General features: G+C 41.1%; 1 protein-coding gene across 3 annotated transcripts in view; it reads left to right on the top strand.

Moving 5' to 3' along the window:
• The window catches only part of sall4 (spalt-like transcription factor 4), a 34,232-nt gene extending 17,558 nt beyond the window's left edge, over positions 1 to 16,674 (top strand). For 2 of the 3 annotated variants that reach the window (XM_067527082.1, XM_067527081.1), the window contains exons 3-5: positions 11,733 to 14,183; positions 14,264 to 14,568; positions 14,667 to 16,674. In XM_067527082.1, the coding sequence (XP_067383183.1) occupies positions 11,733 to 14,183; positions 14,264 to 14,568; positions 14,667 to 15,101 (3,191 nt within the window). In that variant the 3' untranslated portion in view covers positions 15,102 to 16,674. Of the gene's footprint in view, positions 1 to 9,117; positions 9,729 to 11,732; positions 14,184 to 14,263; positions 14,569 to 14,666 lie in introns of those variants that run through there. The other variant, XM_067527080.1, reaches the window with a different exon arrangement.
• The last annotated feature ends 2,688 nt before the right edge of the window (positions 16,675 to 19,362 follow it).

Genomic DNA, 19,362 nt, shown 5'->3' with positions numbered 1-19,362 from the left:
GCATTTGTAAAATGATTTGTGGCAAATTTGTTTAATCAATATGGATGTGGGGGCTTGGATGTCCTCCTGGGACAGAAGTCTTTTTTTCTTTCTTGCCTGTAAATGCATCAGTGGTCACTGTGTACTAGAAAAGCTCAGCGACTAACTCTGTCTTTGTGTGAGTGCCGAGCTAAGTGGACGCATACCTGAGCGGACGGACGTTATTGATCCAAAGAGGACTTGACATACAGCACGGAAATTCAAACAAGTAATACAAGTTAGGACACTTGGTCACAAAGAGTTGCTTTGTGCGTCCAGTGCTTGTTTGGTCAGTGTGACCTCTGTCCTTTTTGAGATCTCCTTTTTTTTTTTTTGGTTTTTGGAGGTGACGCTGGGCCAAACTGCTGTCAAAACTTTTTCTTTTTCTTTTTAATCGGTGAATGCATTAGGCACAGGACAAATCTGTCTTCCGTCATGTAGGATGGAGACACTGCCCTCTTCCATTCAGTGTGCACGGTGGCTTTGCAGATAGGCAGGTGGCTTCAGTCCAATTCTACTGTGGCTGCCGTCTATGAGGAATCAGAGCATAGAAGCACTATAGGGTTTATTCCTTTTTGTCCAGCTTGATTTACAGTTGAGCCTCCCATAAAGGAACCCACCCTCTTTCTTTCTCTCACACACACACCCCCTCATTTTCGTACATCCCTTGAATTTACAGTGAGTGACATATGGGGGAAAAAAAATATCAGACTGCTTCACCATGTGTGTTATGGTATTTCTGACAACTGAACAGACTCATAAACACCAACATAACTTCATAGTGATCAAACTCAAGCTTTACTCCCGTTGATATTACTCTTTGCAATCTCTTGGCTTTTTTTTTTCTTTTTTTTTTTTGCATTTTCCTCTGTTTATTCACCTGTAACTTCCTGCAGCAATAAAAAGCAAACAAAAAAACTAAAAATGCAGAATAAAGCCCCAGAAAGTCCTGGAAACACACATATTCTGCATACTTTCCTGGTTGCTATGCACAGTTATTATTTACAGCCCATCCAGCTGGAAGTTTCTGGCTCTTCCTGTGGAATTGTGTGTGCCATTGTAAACCCTGCACCTTTTGTCACACACTTTTTTCTAACTCACCCCCCAGGCCCTCGTCGTATATCTCTTTTTACTTTTCTCCCACTTCCTATCAAAAGTATGGCTACCACAGCTTTCCGCATCACAGCTCCTGGACAGATGTTGGCGGAATTCCTAATTTCATTCTTATTCTCTCAGCCCTGTCACTTTTGACAAGGGGGGAAGAAGGACAGAAAATAATCGGCAGAACATCCCGTAAGTCTGAATGTGGAGGCAGCAGGTGTGGGTGCGAAGGGGGGGTTGCCCATCTGACCATTGTTCGGCACAGAAGCCATTTCTATGGTCGCCATAACAACCATAATACACTCTTATCTATGTTCCCTGCAAAGCACTCATGGTAGTTGGAATTCTGCTTATTTCAACTTTACTGACATGAAGAACAAACAGTACTTGAAACTTGTCTGTTATTATTAAAAGAAAATTCAACGTTACAGAAACAAGAAACAGACGCAACAAGTATGATTTCCAGCAAACCCACTATCAAGAACACTATTATATTTTACCCATGTTACAGAAAATACAACTGTTGAATACAGTAGGCAGAGGCTTGTGGGGAATTAGGAGTTGCTTTCAGCGGTCACACAACCCAGTCAAAGCCTCTGAGGTCCGCGGCCGTCTTTGTCAATGGCTGCTGTAAACTTCCATCGAAGAGCCCGAAAACCCACCAGGCGTCTTATGGCCCTTGAACCGCAGAAGAACGACCACATTCATTGTCAAGGGCTTTATTATGCTCCGTGTTTCTCTTTGTATTCAAGGAAGTTTTCCCCGACTTCATTATCCAACGGCACCTCTGAGCTTTTTTCTTGTGCTGAATTACCCCTTTAAAATTGTATTAAATAGTTTCAATCATCATTGTAGTTGTACTTTGTAATACATCCTTTTTATAGTGACAGAGACGTTAAACGGGAGCAAAAAGTCCTTCATCAACACTGTCTGCAATTTTCTGCCTTTCTTTCTTATTTTCTGTGTAAATACATATTAGCTGAATTTGATCGGTCAGTGTTCTAATAACTGCTTTAGTGTACATACAGAAGGTGTGTGTGTGTGTGTGTGTATCAGCAGGAGATCATGTTAACATGGGTGTGTTACAGTCATCAATGTTTCATCGGCACCATATTTTACTCCAGTCACTTTGCCACCTGGCTACACTCTCCACAAACATTAATCCATCAGTGTGTCCTGTCCACTGCTTCATAAAACAACATATAGTTTATTTTAAAAATTTAAGTCACTGAAATCTAAAGCTTTTTTTCTCTGTTGGAAATGTTTGCCAGAATCCAAGTTTTGAGTTCATGTTTTCCGATGTTTCATTTCTCTACTGTTTGATGAAACTAAAAGTCTAAAAGATTTGACTTCATCTTATTGCTTTGAGTTGCTGTTTTCGCACGTGCAAATCAGCCAAATGGCATTTGTTCATGAACTGTTGTATAAGATGTGCATTGTCATAAGCTAATTAGAGAAGAAGGCTGATATCCTGCAGCCCCTCTGCTCAGCACTTCCCACCCTGTAAATGTTTATGACCCTGGCCCAGATTGCATCTCAGATTAGAAGGATTGGCCCCCTGTTGTCTCACAGCTTGGTGGTGACTGCCAAGCTCTCTCTATCTCTTTGTTTATTGTACCTCAAATACCTCAGGTTTGACTTCGTTATCCTCAACACTACAGTTTCATATAGAAATGTGTATAATTATTGATGGAGTTGGGGGTCTCCTCACCTTTAAACATCGCTAGCAGTGATTCATTCACTGTACCTTCTTTCTAATGTGTGACTTCAGCTCCCCAGACTTGTTATACAGACTCATCATCTGCTTCTTCACTGATTAGAAGTGAGAGTGAGAAGTGGACACAGTGGGGTTCACTTTATACGGTAGCCCCCACCCCCCATTACCCACCCAACACTCTATTGTTTATTGATGGAGGCACTTGTCATAGTCATGCAATCACAATAGCCCGACTATTGCTATGTTTACCTCTGCACAGGAACCACTGGGCAATTCTCCATTAAATTACAGCCATGTGTGGGCCACTGATCTCTCCCCTCACCCGCTAGCAGCCCCTGCAACAGAGACACACACTCACACAGATTATGCACTACGGGCTGAGCTGGATATTAAACTTCATTATAAATCAAGACGTACTGGTTTCCTTTGTCACATTGGCACCAGTGAGAAAATTGCTCCATATTATATCAGATTAGCAGCAGCGACCGTAAACCGGATCAGAAACATTATCTAAAACCAAATCATAGGAAGTCTTGACCAAAGCAGAAGTTGTTTGTGGAATGCAGTGGCACATAATTTCCTCTGGCCCCAACCCCCAACCTTTTCAGTCAACGGTGTGAGACAAATAAGCAGCAGTCATGTTGTTATCTCTCAAGACACAGATGTAGTTTAAAGTCATTTATACTTCCTGTTTTACCCAGGTGTTATAAACATTTCCAGTTCCACCCATAAAACATAAATGGCTTACTGGTAAATTTGATTTAGCCAGATTTTAACTGCAACATTAAACAAGAAGGACAGATTTTTTTTTTTTTTTAAGTTATGGTTGTTTAATACATTTTGCAAAAAAAACAAAATCAAAAATATGCATTCAATTAAAAAAAAACTGCAATTTCTTTTTCAAATAATATTCGCAACTCAGTAAAGAGTGAACAAAGTAAAGTGGTTGAAATACTTTCCGATGCGGTGTGTGCTGTGTGGCATATGATGCAGTATGACTCAAATGGTTTTTCAAAAGAGCAACATTCAGTGGGGAAAAACAATATTGGCGCAGCATCCAAATACCTTTCACCTCAGTGCCCTCACTCTTTATTCTAGGTTGATGCTACCGAACAAAAGAACTAAATACATGTGTTCGTGAAAAGAAGCACATTTGAAAGGCTGCCCGCTGATCAATAACAGTCCGACACTATAGTAATTGCCGCGAGTGTCCATACTTGCATTTGCCAGATAATCCCACATTTAGATGATTGTGCAATTGCTAAAAACAAAGCGTCGCTGGGGAAATGTATATTCTGTCAACAGTGTTCTCATCGAGGAGAGGTGCATTGATTTCACACCAGCAAAGCTTATGTTGTAATGTGACTAATATGAATGGGGGGGGGGGGGGGAATTACAGGAGCTAGATGGTAACAACAAAAGGTCACTGGCACTGTTTTCATTTGTGCTCGCCTGTCCTAAGCATTACGTACCCTTTCTTTGGGGATTAAGTCTCACATGAAAAAAAAAACAAGAAGCACTTTTCCGTTTTACCTTTGTGTGAGTTTAATGGTGTTATTTATGACTACATGGGAGGAAATGTTGGAAGGGCCACCTGAAGAAAATCAACAGACGCTCAAATAATAAAACACAATCACTAGAAATCCGGATGTCATTGAGCAAAAACTGGTCAACCATTAAAAGACTATTTGTGGTGTCCCATTGCTCGGGAGAACAACTGGCTGAGTTTTCAGGTTTAATAATGCCTCTCTCTCTCTCTCTCTCTCTCTCTCTCTCTCTCTCTCTCTCTCTCTCTCACTTTCCAGTAGGAAGTTAATTATTTGCAATCTTACACTTAAAGTGTGCGATTCAATACAAGAAGCTCAGGATTACAGGTAAATGTCAGCACAAGTGTTGAAAGACATTTTAACTTCTTAAAGCCTTTTCAAGTACCTTTTGCACAATTAGTTGATCATAAACTACTTTAACCTAAGTATATTCTTGCACAAGGATTCAGACAGTATTTCAGAAATGTTAGAAGACTTTGCTTTGAATAACAGAACATGCATTAAACTAGTACGTGTGTATAACTGTATGTATATATATATATATATATATAAGTGTTGGGACTATAGATATTGAAATAATTTACAAAGCATTTTTATTATTATTATTATTGTTATCTGTCTATTTTAAATTTGATTCCAGCAACACATCTCAAAAAAGTTGGAACAGGGTCATTTAGCAACCCTCCATAAGCATTAGGTCACTGAGAAGAAAATTCACTTTAATTTCGAAAAAAATTATACATTTTATGATGCATCAAATGTTTTCAAGTGTTAGTTTAACACCTGGACTCTTTTAATGCCGAGCCGTGTTGTTGTAATAGATGCAGAATGTGGTTTGGATGCATATACCAAAACCTGTATATATCATTCAGCATTAATGAAGCCTTTACAGATACAGAGGTTAACCGTGCTGTGTACGTTAGTCCCTCTTTGATTCTGCATGGAGGACACAGCTTCCATAATTTCAAAATAGAATATTATATTTTGACTCGTCAGACCACGGGGCACTTTTTCACTCCACCTCAGTCCGTTTTTAATCAGCTCAAAGAAGGCGGCAGTGTTTAAGGATTTTGTTTATACATGGTTGTTTCTTTGCGTGGTGGAGTTTTAACTTACATGTGTAGATGCAGCGACAAACTGCAATACTTTTATTGCAATACAACGGATTTCAGACATGTTCCTGAGCCTGTGCAGTGATTTCCACTTGAAGTCCCCAAATTCTTTGCGGTTTGGCGGTGAGAAATGGTATTGTTAAGATTTTTTCCCAGTGATTACCACACCTCATGTTTGCTTTGAATGCCTCTCTGCATTCTCCTTTTATACCCAATCATGATACTGACATGTTTCCAATTAACCTCATTAAATGTGAGATGTTACACTAGGTATTTTTTTATAGCATTGCAAGGTTTTGTCCATTCTTTTCTTGCCCGTGTACCAATTGCTTTTGAGAAACGCTTGTTAAAGTCATATTCAGAATGAGCAAAGGTTTTCAGTTTTCAGTGAGGGTGCAGGTTCTAGGTTTCCACACCCCGGTTGTCTGGTAGGTTGCAGGTCCTGTTGGACCATGACTGGCAACTTGTGATCGTGCAGCTACACCGTGAAGTTCAAACATCCGAATGAAGTAAAGGAAAGAGACTTTAAGTTGTTTAGTTTTGCTCAGGATTTCGCACACAGCCCTCATCCAATTTTAACTACCTGAGCATGTTCTCAAACAAACATGTGGAAGACTAAAGCAGACACTTATCATGTTTTGATGGCAATCGCAGTCGTCATCACACTGATGTGAAACAGCTCATCTTTCCCACGTTGCCTTTCATCTTTTACTGAGTCCTAAAAAAAAAAACACATGTCCAGTTGAGAATTCCTTAGCAAGTGTTTGTCCGCTGCAAGGTCATCGTAAAGCTCAGCAAATGACACATGTGAAAAGCTTAACGTCTCCCCTCTTCTGAGCATTGTCTCGTGCAAACTCCGGAGGGATTCGGAAAAGAAAATAAAAGGTTTGGGTAGAGAAAATCCTCTGTGAATAATGTGTGTCCTGAGGCCGTTGGCCTTTCACGACTGACCACGGATCCACTACTGTCAAGGACGCAGCACCATGTTTGCTTTCTGTTCTCGCTGCAACATCGCACTTCGACAGTTGTTTCTCTTCACTTTAAAATGACACAGCAGCACAAAAATAATCCCAATGGACCTCAGCCGTTTGCAATAGATTTAAAAAAGAGAAAGGCCAAGGATCCACGTGTCTGTATATTTTATGTTGCTTTGCAGTAACTATTTTCTCCCTAGAGTTTGTGTGTGTGTGTGTGTGTGTGTGTGCGCGCGCACGTGCACGCATGTGGGTGTGGAAATGAAAACTTTTTTTTTTAATCCATATTATTTCAGCGTTATTGCAATGCGGCCATCATTGAATTTTCAGTAGAGATAGGTGAGATGTCCCTCTGGTTCCCACAGCTTCCCTTTTACGACTGCACACAGTTTGAGTTGTTAAGACTGAACGCAGAAAAAAACAGAGGTATTTAAGCATAGGTTCTTATTGGGGGCAATAAAGCGTCTAGACAGCACTCCCCTCTTTTTTTTTTCACCTTCAGCCTGGCCCTTAAAGAGCATTTGTTTATCTGAATATATTGGCTTGTCTTTGTCTGGCACCTATCAGCTGCAGCATTATATAACACCGGTGAATGAATGGTGTAAAGGCCAAGATGATGTATATATATCGTGGTTACTTCGACTGACATGCTACAGTTTACACTCGCAGCTGCGGCTTGCTGAAATGAGGGGCGTGAAACTAACTTTGCAGGCAGCGAGAATTTTCATTGTCAGCCAACATAGGACTTGCTTTGCTTTGTATTCGGCTGATTGTCTTGCAATTTGCTTGCTCTTAGCAGACAACAAGAAAATAATCAAACTCTCAAGTCAGGGCAGATGGACGGAGCCAATATTCTTTTTTTACTTAATACACGACTTAAACAGTGACGTGATTAATAAATATATCTGTTTGTCCATCAACTCATCATTCAGAAGCCTTCTTATGTTGTGTTCACGGGTTTTATTTGCTCTTTGGTCTGATTTTCCGTAACAAAACCCCTCAGTCTTTTACGAAGCACTTTATTATACCAGCTGTGGCACCAAAAAGACTATGAAGCTTTCACTGTGTGTATTTTGTTGCCATTTACAGTTTGCTCCTCTAGAATTTAGCGTTATGCACAATGCCTCTTTTTTCCAGTAGGAGTCTGTCACCTCTTCTTCCATGTACAACATATAATAATTGCATATGCAAAACAGATTTTGTACACACTTCAGTGATTCCAAGTGACCCCTCGGTGTCTCCACACCTGCATTTGTCAACAGCTTGTTCTTGTTATGTCAGATTCCCAAAACACATTTCTGTCTTCAGATCATAAAGAGAATATGAAAGGTATTAAGGTATTAATCATGTTATATGTCCTGCATAACTACAAATGTACTTCCGATTTTCATCTTAGGCAAATTTTAAACCATTAAACCGTCATAAGTTGAGCCACAGTGAAGTACAACATCAACCCTATGTTTACTCGCAGTATTCAGTGCATATGAGTGCATGATTTTCCTGTTATCAGGAGATAGAATGTTGGATTATTGATTGGCTAATAACTCATTCAGTCATTCCGTTGCACCTGTCTAAACCACTGTTTTGATTATACAGTTGAGTGTAAACATGCAGGAGGTGGTCACTGTGCAACACTGTGAAGGTTTTCCCCTTGTGTAAACGTTCAGTGTACTTCCTGGAAGGTTTTTTCGTACACCAGCCATGTTCACAGACTGCAGGGTTATGTGAAAAAGAGGCATCTTTTTTCAGCGCAAAACAACTTTTGACTGAACTTTTTTTAGACGTTCGTTAGGGGGATGTTTGCAAATCATGTTGCACATAGGAATCACAAAATGGCCCATTCAGCCGTATTAATCATTAGTTGCCATCACTCTCAAATGAAAACTGCCCAATTCATGTGGATTCACCCGAATTGTTCAGTTTAGATTATTAGATTTTGCAATTGCTTATACATTCACAGGCTGAGAAAATGCAAAACCTTAAGTCACAGGAGCAGCCGCACAAAATAAAAACTTTTGTTTGCTTATCTATTTAAACATACAGTATCTGGTGCCATATTCATTTCATGTTATTATGCAGTTGCTGAAATGTCTTTTGTACATAGTAAATACTGCTCTGTGTAAGTTGTGTGAGGAGTAGGAGGGGTGGGGGTGGGGGGCAGTAAGGACCAGTTTGAGCGGAGGGGACAGGTTTGAGCAAAGAAAGGACAGGTTTCAATGTTCCACCTCTGAAGTGAGGACATTTAGATATAGTGAGGACAGTCGTCAATATTGTCATTGTGTATGTGCCCTCTATATCCCCAAAAATCTAGAAATTCATTCTATGTTACTTTTACTTCAGTACAGTTCCGGGGGTTATATTTTACTTTTGGCCCTACTACCTTTATTCGACAGCCCATCTAGACATTCGTCAAACCACAATACTTTGTGGTCCTACTGAAGTACTTTTGTACTTTGAGTAAATTCCGGAGCATCTCCAACTCAATATTTGAAGTGGGACTTGATTTTTTTTTTTTTTTTTTGCAGGTAAGTACATGCACTTTTACTTAAGTATTGAGTATGTGTACTTCTACCACCTCACACACACACACATATGTGTGTGTGTGCAGGCAGCTAAATTATTACATCACAAACAAAGTGAATATTGCTTCACACACAACGCTCAATTTGCCTACTGGGCTATGAGAAATACATGACTGCGTAGTGATGCTGTGGGAAAACAATAAAATCACACAAGTTTCCTGGAAAGTGATGTGTATAATGAGGCACCACAGAAAAATACATAGATAAAATCAAATGTTACAACGTATGCAAGAATTAAAATTTCCTGGCATTTCGGGCTCCACATTTGAATGCTCGGCTGAGCTTTCGGTGACATGAACAAGGAAAAGGGAGATGAGCTTGGATGTTATTGAGCCAGCCTCCATGCTTGCAGTCCACTAGCGTGGCTCCTCCCGCCCCCCTCCGGGAGCCGCGCTCATCAATAGGGAGCGCATTTGAATAATGTGTGAGCCTTTGGACTGGAGCCAATCAGCTGTCAGGGGGACCGTGATAAATCGCAATGCATTATTGATAATAATAATTACGTTGACATGCGCATTTCTACTCGAGGGGCTAATTTTCCGAGGCGAAGGATTTGTTGAAGAAGCGGAGGAAAATTAGTTGGGAACTCTTTGCTCCTGATGGTTGCACCATGTCGAGGCGCAAGCAAAGCAAACCGCAGCACATCAACTCCGACGAGCCCGGTTCGGTAGAAAACGGTAAGTTTACGCACAAACGACTGGAGAAGGTGCTTTATCGTGTAAAGTCCCGGCGGAATTTCACCTCGAAAGTTTTTGGAGCGGCTTCCACATTGTTCGTTGCGCACTCTGACCTGTTGCCCACTGGGACTGAAAGTTAGCCACGGTCCGGGGGCTGGAAGCTACACACACTTTTACCCAGAATACAGGTGCTCGGCAAAGGTTAGCTTTTAAACACCAAGCGTAAAAGTCGGTGTAGCGAGTCAGGCCAGTGTTTCATCTGGAACTTCTGCGAACTGGGCAGTTTAATGTTTAAAGTACCTTTTTTTTTTGTTTTCGGACAAACTACACACGGTGACTCATTAAGAAGTTACCTGGCAAAGATTCCTCTATTTCAGTGTAGTTCATCACAGTGCAACTCTTTTTACTAGGTGGTTAAATAGTCGTGCGCAGGCTACTTCATATTATTTAACTGGATTTCACTAGTATTGGTCCAGTTGCTGTTTTTTTTTTTTTTTTTTTTCTGTGTTGCTATAATGATTTAATTTTTCGCTTTCGATTGCGGTAATATCTAATGTAACTATGGATAGAAATATTTATGAAAATGTGTAATACTAACATGTGGCATTTGTTGGCCCAGTGTGCGCCACAAACGGGACTTTGGAAACAAAGGTGCCACAAAAACTGTATGAAATGTGACTCTTGTGTAAGCTGACCTAAAGGCAATAAATCCCCCAGTTTAATGCATGACTGTTTCCTTTCGTACATATGTGGAAGAGGAGGTGGGGGGATGGAGCAGGGGTCTTTTTTTTTTTTTTTTTGTTGGTGTGTGTGTGGAAGGACTGGGTGGGGGTGCGTTTTGGTGTTGCCATATGCGAGCTCCCAGCGCCTCACTAATTTTTCTTTTCTTTTTTTTTAACTGTTATGATTGCAGAAGTCTGTTTTTAATTTTTAGCTGCCCTTTACATTATGCACTTGTATTAAAAGGTGCCACAGGAGCCGATGAATTTAATGATTAGTCTGACCTCGTGTCATGTACCTCACTAAAGGTGGTTTACATGCAGGTCAGGCGCCGTCAAGTGGTAAAACTACAGCGTTACCTCATATTTACTTCATAATGGAACATGCGGTCATTTCAGTTGAATATTCAGAAAAGTGCATAAATTACACTATGTGTGCTTCTGTGTCGGTCAGAGTTAAAAGCAGAGTGGTTGTTTCACTGGTTGTTTATGGATCAGAATATAATGTGCAGTTTGCAACTTTTCAGGCTCCAATGCCTCCTGGTGAGCAATTACCGACTCCCAACAGTTTCCTTGGGCTAATGCAAACAGGTGGTCTGCCCCTTTCTCTGGGGGCATTAGCATTTAACAATACACCCAGTTGTGAAATGGCTTCTTGGTTAGCAGGCACATTTAAAATGCACTTTCCAGGCTTTCACAGGCTGTGAAAAAGCCTGATGGTAATCAACATTAGATTACCCCCCTGTATGGGCCTTGTTTGCATAGTATATACCGTCCTGTACTTTCTGAATTCTTTTGTCTTGATGTAAAAGTTTACTGTCGTAAAGAATTTGCTGTCGCTAGACTTTCTTTAGTTTGGGATTGGTCACCGTTCCTTCCCCCACACTTGGTATTAGAAATGGATCTGATTTTTAGCTACCAGTTGGTTGGCTTCTTTCAAAAGCACAGTAACCCTGTGCCTGATGGTTCTTTGTCTTCCTTGACATTGTTCTGGGCAATGTCAAAGGTAGAGGATTGCCCTCTGCTGGTACTGTGGCCAGGAGCCAAATTCAAAGTCCTTACCGGTCAAGTACAGTGAATATTGTATCAGACTATGTGGTCTGGAAAATTGAATGTCTTTAAAAATATCATACAAGGAAATGACCAAAAAAATATTTCCGTTTTGTGTATTACTAAGTGCTTTCTGATTTCATTTTTAATAATTGTTAATTTTGTTTTTGGACCAAACATCATAACAACCCGTATGCAAAGCATTAGTTAAAATCTTGTGCCTTCTTGTTTTTAGGGATTCTTCGAGATGATCAAGCTGGGGCAGTTGGAAATGAAGCAAAGAGGTTCAGGACAGATGAGACCAGGGTCTGCACCAAGTGTTGTGCTGAGTTCTTTGATGAAGCCGAATTTGTTGAGCACGAGAGGAATTGCACTAAAAGTCAGCAAGTGGTCATCATGAAAGATGGAGATGGTAATGAGGCGCCCGAGGAATACTCTCAAGGCTCTCCTGAAGGCCTTACCAGCGACCATGATGATGGCCAGTCCAGCAACCATTCCCTCTCAAATATTAATACAGACCACCTGGAAAGAACAGAAGAAGACTCCAGCATGAATGCAGACGACTCGGGACAACCAGATCCGTCTGAGATATCTGCTAGTCCTGAGATGCCTTTCCACCCCTCACCCAAATTGCAAGATTCAAATGTCACTCTGGAAAGCATTGCTGACACTAAAGTGGCCGTCTCCCAGCATCCTTCAAACAGTGGATCTGCAACCTCCCCGCAGGATGCTCTCCAGGTTATACCAATGATCTTGGAGCAGTTGGTGTGCCTGCAGCAGCAGCAGCTACAGCAAATTCAGCTCACGGAGCAAATCAGAATCCAAGTATCCATGATGACTCCACAGGGTCTCCAGCCATCATTAGGGGCAGCGATAGACCCTCTGAAAGCCCTTGGTGCACATCTCTCTCAACAGCTGTCTGCTGCAGCGGCTCTCATAGGAAAAAGGACCGGCAGTCAGAGCCTTTCTCTGGACACGGTAAAGCAAGGTAAACTACCTTTGCCCAATTGCATCCCTACTGCTCTACCTGGAGGACTGGGCTCCGTGAGTTCTAAAACAGACATTTTGAAGGGGGTTCCAGATCGGGCCGGTTGCTTACCACCACAGCTGCCCCATGCACAAAGTGTCATGGGTTTCCCCAGCACCTTCAATGGAGTGCAAGCAGGAATTGAGTCTTCCAAAAAAGTAAAGACAAAGATGCTGAACCTCCCACCAGAATCAAAAAATGGTGACTTGTTGTACAAACACAAGTGTAAATACTGTGGAAAAACCTTTGGCAATGATAGTGCTCTCCAGATTCACCTTCGTTCTCACACTGGTGAGCGGCCTTTCAAGTGTAACATCTGCGGAAACCGCTTCACAACCAAAGGAAACCTTAAAGTGCATTTCCAGCGCCACAAAGACAAGTATCCCAACATCAGCATGAACCCGCATCCTGTGCCAGAGCACCTTGACAATATTCCCACTACTAGTGGAATTCCTTTTGGAATGTCTGTGCCCATGGATGAGTCAAACCTGACTGAGATTAAGCCATTGGTGGGTCATCCCGCTGCTGGGTTCCACCCGTCACCCATACCAGGATTCAAGCCAACATTTGATGGCTTTGGAGGGGACCCATTTTCCCAGAGACCCTCCCCATCAGCAAGCGATGGGTCTCCGACTGTTTCTGCTAGTGTGTTTGGCCAAGAGACGGGACTGGACACGAATCAGAAGGATGCCAAAGAACTGCTTGGAGGGCTACAACATATGAATGGTAATGCTATCCTAGGAGAACCAAGCTCTGGAACAGCAAAACTTCAGCAGATGGTGGATGGCCTGGAGAAGCGGACCAACGACCCCAACGAGTGTGTGATCTGCCACAGGGTGCTTAGTTGTCAGAGCTCACTCAAAATGCATTACCGCACACACACCGGCGAGAGGCCCTACAAGTGCAAAATCTGTGGACGTGCCTTCTCCACAAAGGGTAATCTGAAGGCCCATTATGGCGTGCACAGAGCTAACACGCCTCTTAAAATGCAGCACTCATGCCCGATCTGCCAGAAGAAGTTTACCAATGCTGTGGTGCTGCAGCAGCACATACGAATGCATATGGGTGGGCAGATCCCAAACACCCCAATGCCAGAAAACCACTTTGAAGCAGCTGAAGCAGTCGAATCATCTCTAGCAGAAGAGAAGGCTTTGGATAATAGTAGTTTTGAAGCAAGCATGGAGGATCATGAGCCAGAGTTGAACCCTGAGAAGCCGAATGACAACCCTGATTCCCTCCCATCTGCCTCTGAGGAACAACTGCAAACTGTGCCCGCTGTGTTTTCAAGCCTGGATGTTTTGAAGAATCTGACCGCATCTCTTGCATTGAAACGACAGAGCAGCACCACTTCGGAGGGTGAGGGAACGTCCAAGGAATCCCCATCAGCTCCTAGAGAGCAGGAATATCAGAATGGCCGTAGTCCTGCCATTTCTGACTCGGCCATGTCATTTCACTCATCACCAGTAAACAACATTAGTACCAAGTCTCCCGAAGCTGCTATTGATGAGTTTTCACATAGTGGCTCAAAAGCAGAGTCTGATGGTGCAGCTCAAGATGGCAACGAGTCAGGTGGAGCTCTTGATCTCACTGCTTCCAGCAGCTTCACCCCTAAGGCGATCAAAGAAGAACCTGGCATATCATTCTCAAATGGAGACTATGGTGAGTTTCTCACTTTACGTTCATTTTAGAGGTTGTCAAGTTGAATGTTTAGAGCTAATCAGTTCACCTTTTCTCAACAGTACCTAGCAACATGCCTTTCATGAGGATACCATCCAGTCTGGCCAGTCTAGAGATGAAGATTCCTCCTGAAAATCCTTTAGGCCCTCACGGTCTGTTCAGCTCCCATATGCCTCAGGGAACAACCATGCCCTCCTCGGTGTCCACTGCAGCGCGCCGATCAACCAAGCAGCACATGTGTAATGTCTGCGGGAAGAACTTCTCATCTGCCAGCGCTTTGCAGATCCACGAGCGCACTCATACAGGGGAGAAGCCATTCGCTTGCAACATCTGTGGCAGAGCTTTTACCACCAAGGGAAATTTAAAAGTAAGTTGTTGGAGTTGTTGGAATTGTTGAAAGTTTAAATTAATATTAATATCAAGGATTCAATGAGTGGTAATTACCTCTATGCGTTATGTTTTTAGGTGCATATTGGCACTCACATGTGGAACAACTCATCTCGGCGTGGCCAGCGTCTGTCTCTGGATAATCCCATGGCGCTGATGGCGATGAGCTCTGAGGCTAAGATGTTGCCAGAAATTATCCAGGCTCCCAAAGAACTCACGTCTCCACCGATGAACTTTGACCCATCTCTGTGGAACCAGTATGCGGCTGCCTTCACTGGAGGCTTGACTATGAAGACCAATGAAATTTCTGTCATCCAAGGTGGCGGCATCCCACTCCCTGGGAGCCCTGCCAGTGGGCCTCTGATCGGATCCACTGGAGGCCTCATGAAGATAGATGGGTCCCACTCGGGTCTGCCTGCCACCATGGCTGAAATTGAGAAGAACGGTTCTGACAGTGTGCCAAAATCACAGTTCCCACATTTCATGGAGGAGGGTAAAATTGCAGTTAACTAGGCATTTAATCAGCAGTCAATAAATCCACTTTTTGAATGTCTCCCTTTCGAATAAGGTACAATCAACTTTCGGAGAAAACCTTGTAGAACTCTGCTTAGATGTTTTTATTTTCTTTTCTTTTTTCAATTTACATTCACTGCAGCTCTGGCCCCCCCATCCCCCTGGATGATTTTTCAAGTGTTATTTTTAGTTTACCTTGATATAACTACTGTAGTTGTGTTTTTATTTTTACAAATATGTATGCGGGTATTTTTTATTTTTTTCTTTCTTTCTTTGCGCGTGTTCTATTCAGAAGTTTGAATGTATAACTTACTTGAAACTGCTTTAATTCAGACTGTCTGTTCTCATTACTTTTGAAGGATTTTGACTTTAATAGGAAATGTTTCAGGGCATGACTTTTAGGACACCATGTTTCAGTGTTGAGAAACTGTAGCTTAACCATATGTGTCTGACTACTTTCCCTCCTATTGTGTGCCACAGGTTTTATGACATTGTACATTTTTGTAGTGGTTAATGCCTTTAGCTTGTCTTCTTATGAGCAGACAGACTGATTATTCTATTGTGTTGTCTACTAAAAATGGTACAACAGGTCCGTCATCAGTTAAAAAATTAGGATTTCATGTTCATTGGTAATTGGTGCTAAAATATAGTAGTAAACTTTTGCTAAGTGCCTCTTCTGAACTGTACATGATGTTGCTGTTTTCCTGCACCATTAGCATATGAAGGCCCTGTTAGTGATAACTTGTTGTACAGTATATTTTGCATTTCTATCAGTTTACAAAAGTGGGTTTTGTTTTGTTTTATGCCCATGTTCTATTCTTGTACATCTGCAGAGTCACATTTAGTTGGCAGAGCTTTGATGGCTGTAATAGGCTTAATGTTCTCATGCCTGCACTTTATTCCAGGTTTTAGTTACATGTACTGTTTTGTTTTTTAAAGTTGCATTTCAGTTTGACTGCATTTATTGTGAGGCCAAAAATGGCAAATCAATAACTTTGCCAACTATACCTTTTGTGTCAGATTTTAGTTTCAAGCAACCATTTAGAGTGTGTCAGACTTACATTTGTTTCTAGGTTCTCTTGACTTGTCGCATCATTAATTTATTTGTACACAAATGCTTGAGTTTAGGGGTTAAGCTCTACCTCGTTTTAGATTTAAGTTTTCCTCCACATCCCCTACACTCAATGCGCTGAGCTGTACATTTTTCTGATAAGTTTTTTTTTTTTTTTTTTTTTCCCTCTCTTTCCATTCTCAGCCTCCTGCGTTGAACAGTAATGAATGTATCACTGGACACTTTACACAACTCAGAATGGTCAGAGTACTTTGTAGGCCCCTGCTGTACATTCCTTCTTGATATGCATTTGCCAAGTTGTGCCTTTTTCTTGAGCAAGCATGTCAAAGCTGTTTTCAAGTTCTCTTTACAGTTCAAGTAATGTTGAGCCAATTTGGCCTGTTTACAGTGTAAATGTGCTTTTTTTTTTTTTTTTTTTTTTTCTTTTCTCCCCTCCCCCCAAGTGTTTCCTTCACCTAAATGTTCTGATTTTGAAAAATAAAATCAGGGTGAGTTTTTCAACACTTTTCCAGCCATTACTCCACCACAGACGGCATTGTTACCAAATTTATTGGTAACAGAATTAGCTCATAGCATAGCCTGCATGGGCCAGGATGTACCCTGAGTTTCTAGGCCAGCACAGGTCAGTTTGAACGTACATAAAACACAAATCCCTCATTTACATCGCTTCACCTTCAGGTGACTCAAGTGAAATATTTTTCTGTTCTCACGACCCACCAGTAACCATTAATCCCTTTCCATTTTGCATTCTCAACGAAAACCTATTTGCATCCACAACTGAAGCGTGCTCCTGATCATGTGTCCACAATTCATTTTAGGTCAACTATACAGTGACCTTCTTTAACTGCGTGTCACAGTGGGTGAAATAAGTCTGGTTGTCTGTTGACTTAACTCAACAGTATGAGTGAAGTTATGAGTATGGATTGGACTGTTTGACTTTATGGGCAAGATAGACTATAATACACTTGTCCAAACATTTACAATTAATATTAAAGCAAACTGACAAGACAAACCATGTTTATATAAATCGTATGGTATTATGATGGCAACTGAGGCAAGACAGAGAATTGAAACAACAGAAGTTAAATTCCCTTATTTTCATAATTGTGGCTGCTCCATGATAACAATATAAACTGCTGTGCCTCAGTTCCATAATAGACTTGGGTTAGAGCTGCGGCATGCAAATTCCATTTTTGTAGCCAATGCACATTATACAAATAGATTTTGGCTACAGTAGTGTACATTTCATTCATTGTTCCACTTTGCTATTTCTTAATTAGAAATAACTTGGAAACCAGTCTAATGTAAGTTCATTATTTAGATACGCTAGAGTCATCTCTGTAATGGTGGATTATGCCTATAACAGACTGGTCACTAATATACTGAAAAGTCCAGATTATACTGGAAGGTTTTTCTAATGTTTGATCTTGAAGCTCTTTGAAGTAGTGTAGAACAATCCAACACTAAACTGCAGCTGTAAAACTGACCTATGACATGCTAGATCTCAAATTGTATTTTTATTTTTTATTTTTACATCCATCAGAGGGGAAAAATGCACAAAGAGTCTATAGCTATCTACATAAAAGTAAAAAACTATGTATAAATAGATGTTCTCATATTACTGTTATTATGGGATGAGATTCAAGTAGCATTGGAGAGGATTTGAGCTATTTCATGATGTCGCTCTGCACAGTCAAGGAATATTTACTTTATTATTGGCTAGTTGTACTTTTCTCAGATTTGTGTGGGCACGTGACGATTGTACTGTATGTTTGAGGGACACGTGACAAGTGTAGATCTGAGATGTGGTGACCTCAGATCCAAGCATATATTTGGGCACATCTAACCTGAGCAGGTGTAACCAAAAACAATAGCACCAACATTTACAATAGGTGTACAGGGTATTTATCATACTCATAGTTTGATCAGATGTTGGTTTTGTAGAAAAACAAAAACAACTGAAATGTGAAGTGGAAGGATAAGGACGAATACAATGGTAACAGGACACAATACAACTTTATTGGCAGTTTTCAATAAAGGTTTAGCATTTTGCATCACACGGTCACCTCGTCAAAAAGGTAAAACCCAGCGACAATCACATGTGGCAGAACACATTCTTAGGTTCAAATCTCATACAGCCCCACTCTGATGTTGATGAAGAGATCGTACAGATCAGTGAACTTAAAGGACACTGATTTTGAACTTGCTTCTTTTGGGTCGAGTTTGAGTAGTACACGTACATAAATGCCATTAAACTTCCCTTTGAGTTCCCTATATCAATATATTTCTCTACTTCTCTACTTCACTTATATGCAGTTTGTAATCATGGTCAACCTGCTTTTCCACAGCTCCCCTCCATGAAATCATGATGAAAATCTCCTCAGGGTGATGTTTTTCAGCTACAAGCAGAGAAATATTTTATTATAAGGAAGTCAGAGGAAAGTTTAAAAGCGTCACTGTGTATTTACGCCCTAAACTAAAGCCATAGAGAGCAAGTTGTGAATTGGTGAAGTTGCCCTTTAAGACTTTCTCATCTTATTCTGTTTTACTTGAGGCACATGCAGTTTTGCTTGCTTTGTAACACACTTGTAAGTCACTCTGCATAAAAAATCTGCAACAAATGTTACAGGACAAAAGTTGAGTCAGAAGAGAGACTGTTAGCAAGTACTGGTTATGCTTTTATTGTGAGCTGCTTGAAAAAAGGTTTCCAAGGGTTAAGTGATAGTTAGGGAAAGTACAAACACCCCAGACCTTTACATTAGTCCTGTTCACTGCTCGGCTTACTAACACTGCCTACTGTAAAACTCATGTATTCATCTTTACATTTTCTTTGTAGTTTTTGACATGTGTCAACGTTTGGTGGTTCTGTGTTGGTGCTTGATTTATTTATTTCTCGTGCTTTTCTCTTTGATTAATGATTAGTGATTAACAAAGTGCATCCTTCTCTATTGCTCATCCCTCGAACCATGATCTGTCGCTCCATACTACCCTGTGAATATAATATCATAAATTGATATATAATAAATATAATGCATAATAGAAATAGAATGAATATTCCAATACTCACACATACATTTAAAAGAAGTAGAAATGTTATATTCGTAAATGATTGGGCCCTGTGTGTGGCCTTCCAGGCTGCGGCAGCTCGCTGTGCTGCCGCTGCCTGTTAAACCGTCCTGCGTGACTGAC

The sequence above is a fragment of the Channa argus genome, chromosome 13, assembly GCF_033026475.1.
Source record: "Channa argus isolate prfri chromosome 13, Channa argus male v1.0, whole genome shotgun sequence".
Classification (NCBI taxonomy): Eukaryota; Metazoa; Chordata; class Actinopteri; order Anabantiformes; family Channidae; genus Channa; species Channa argus.
Note: the sequence above shows the minus strand (reverse complement) of the source record. Positions and strands in the feature narration are given on the sequence as shown.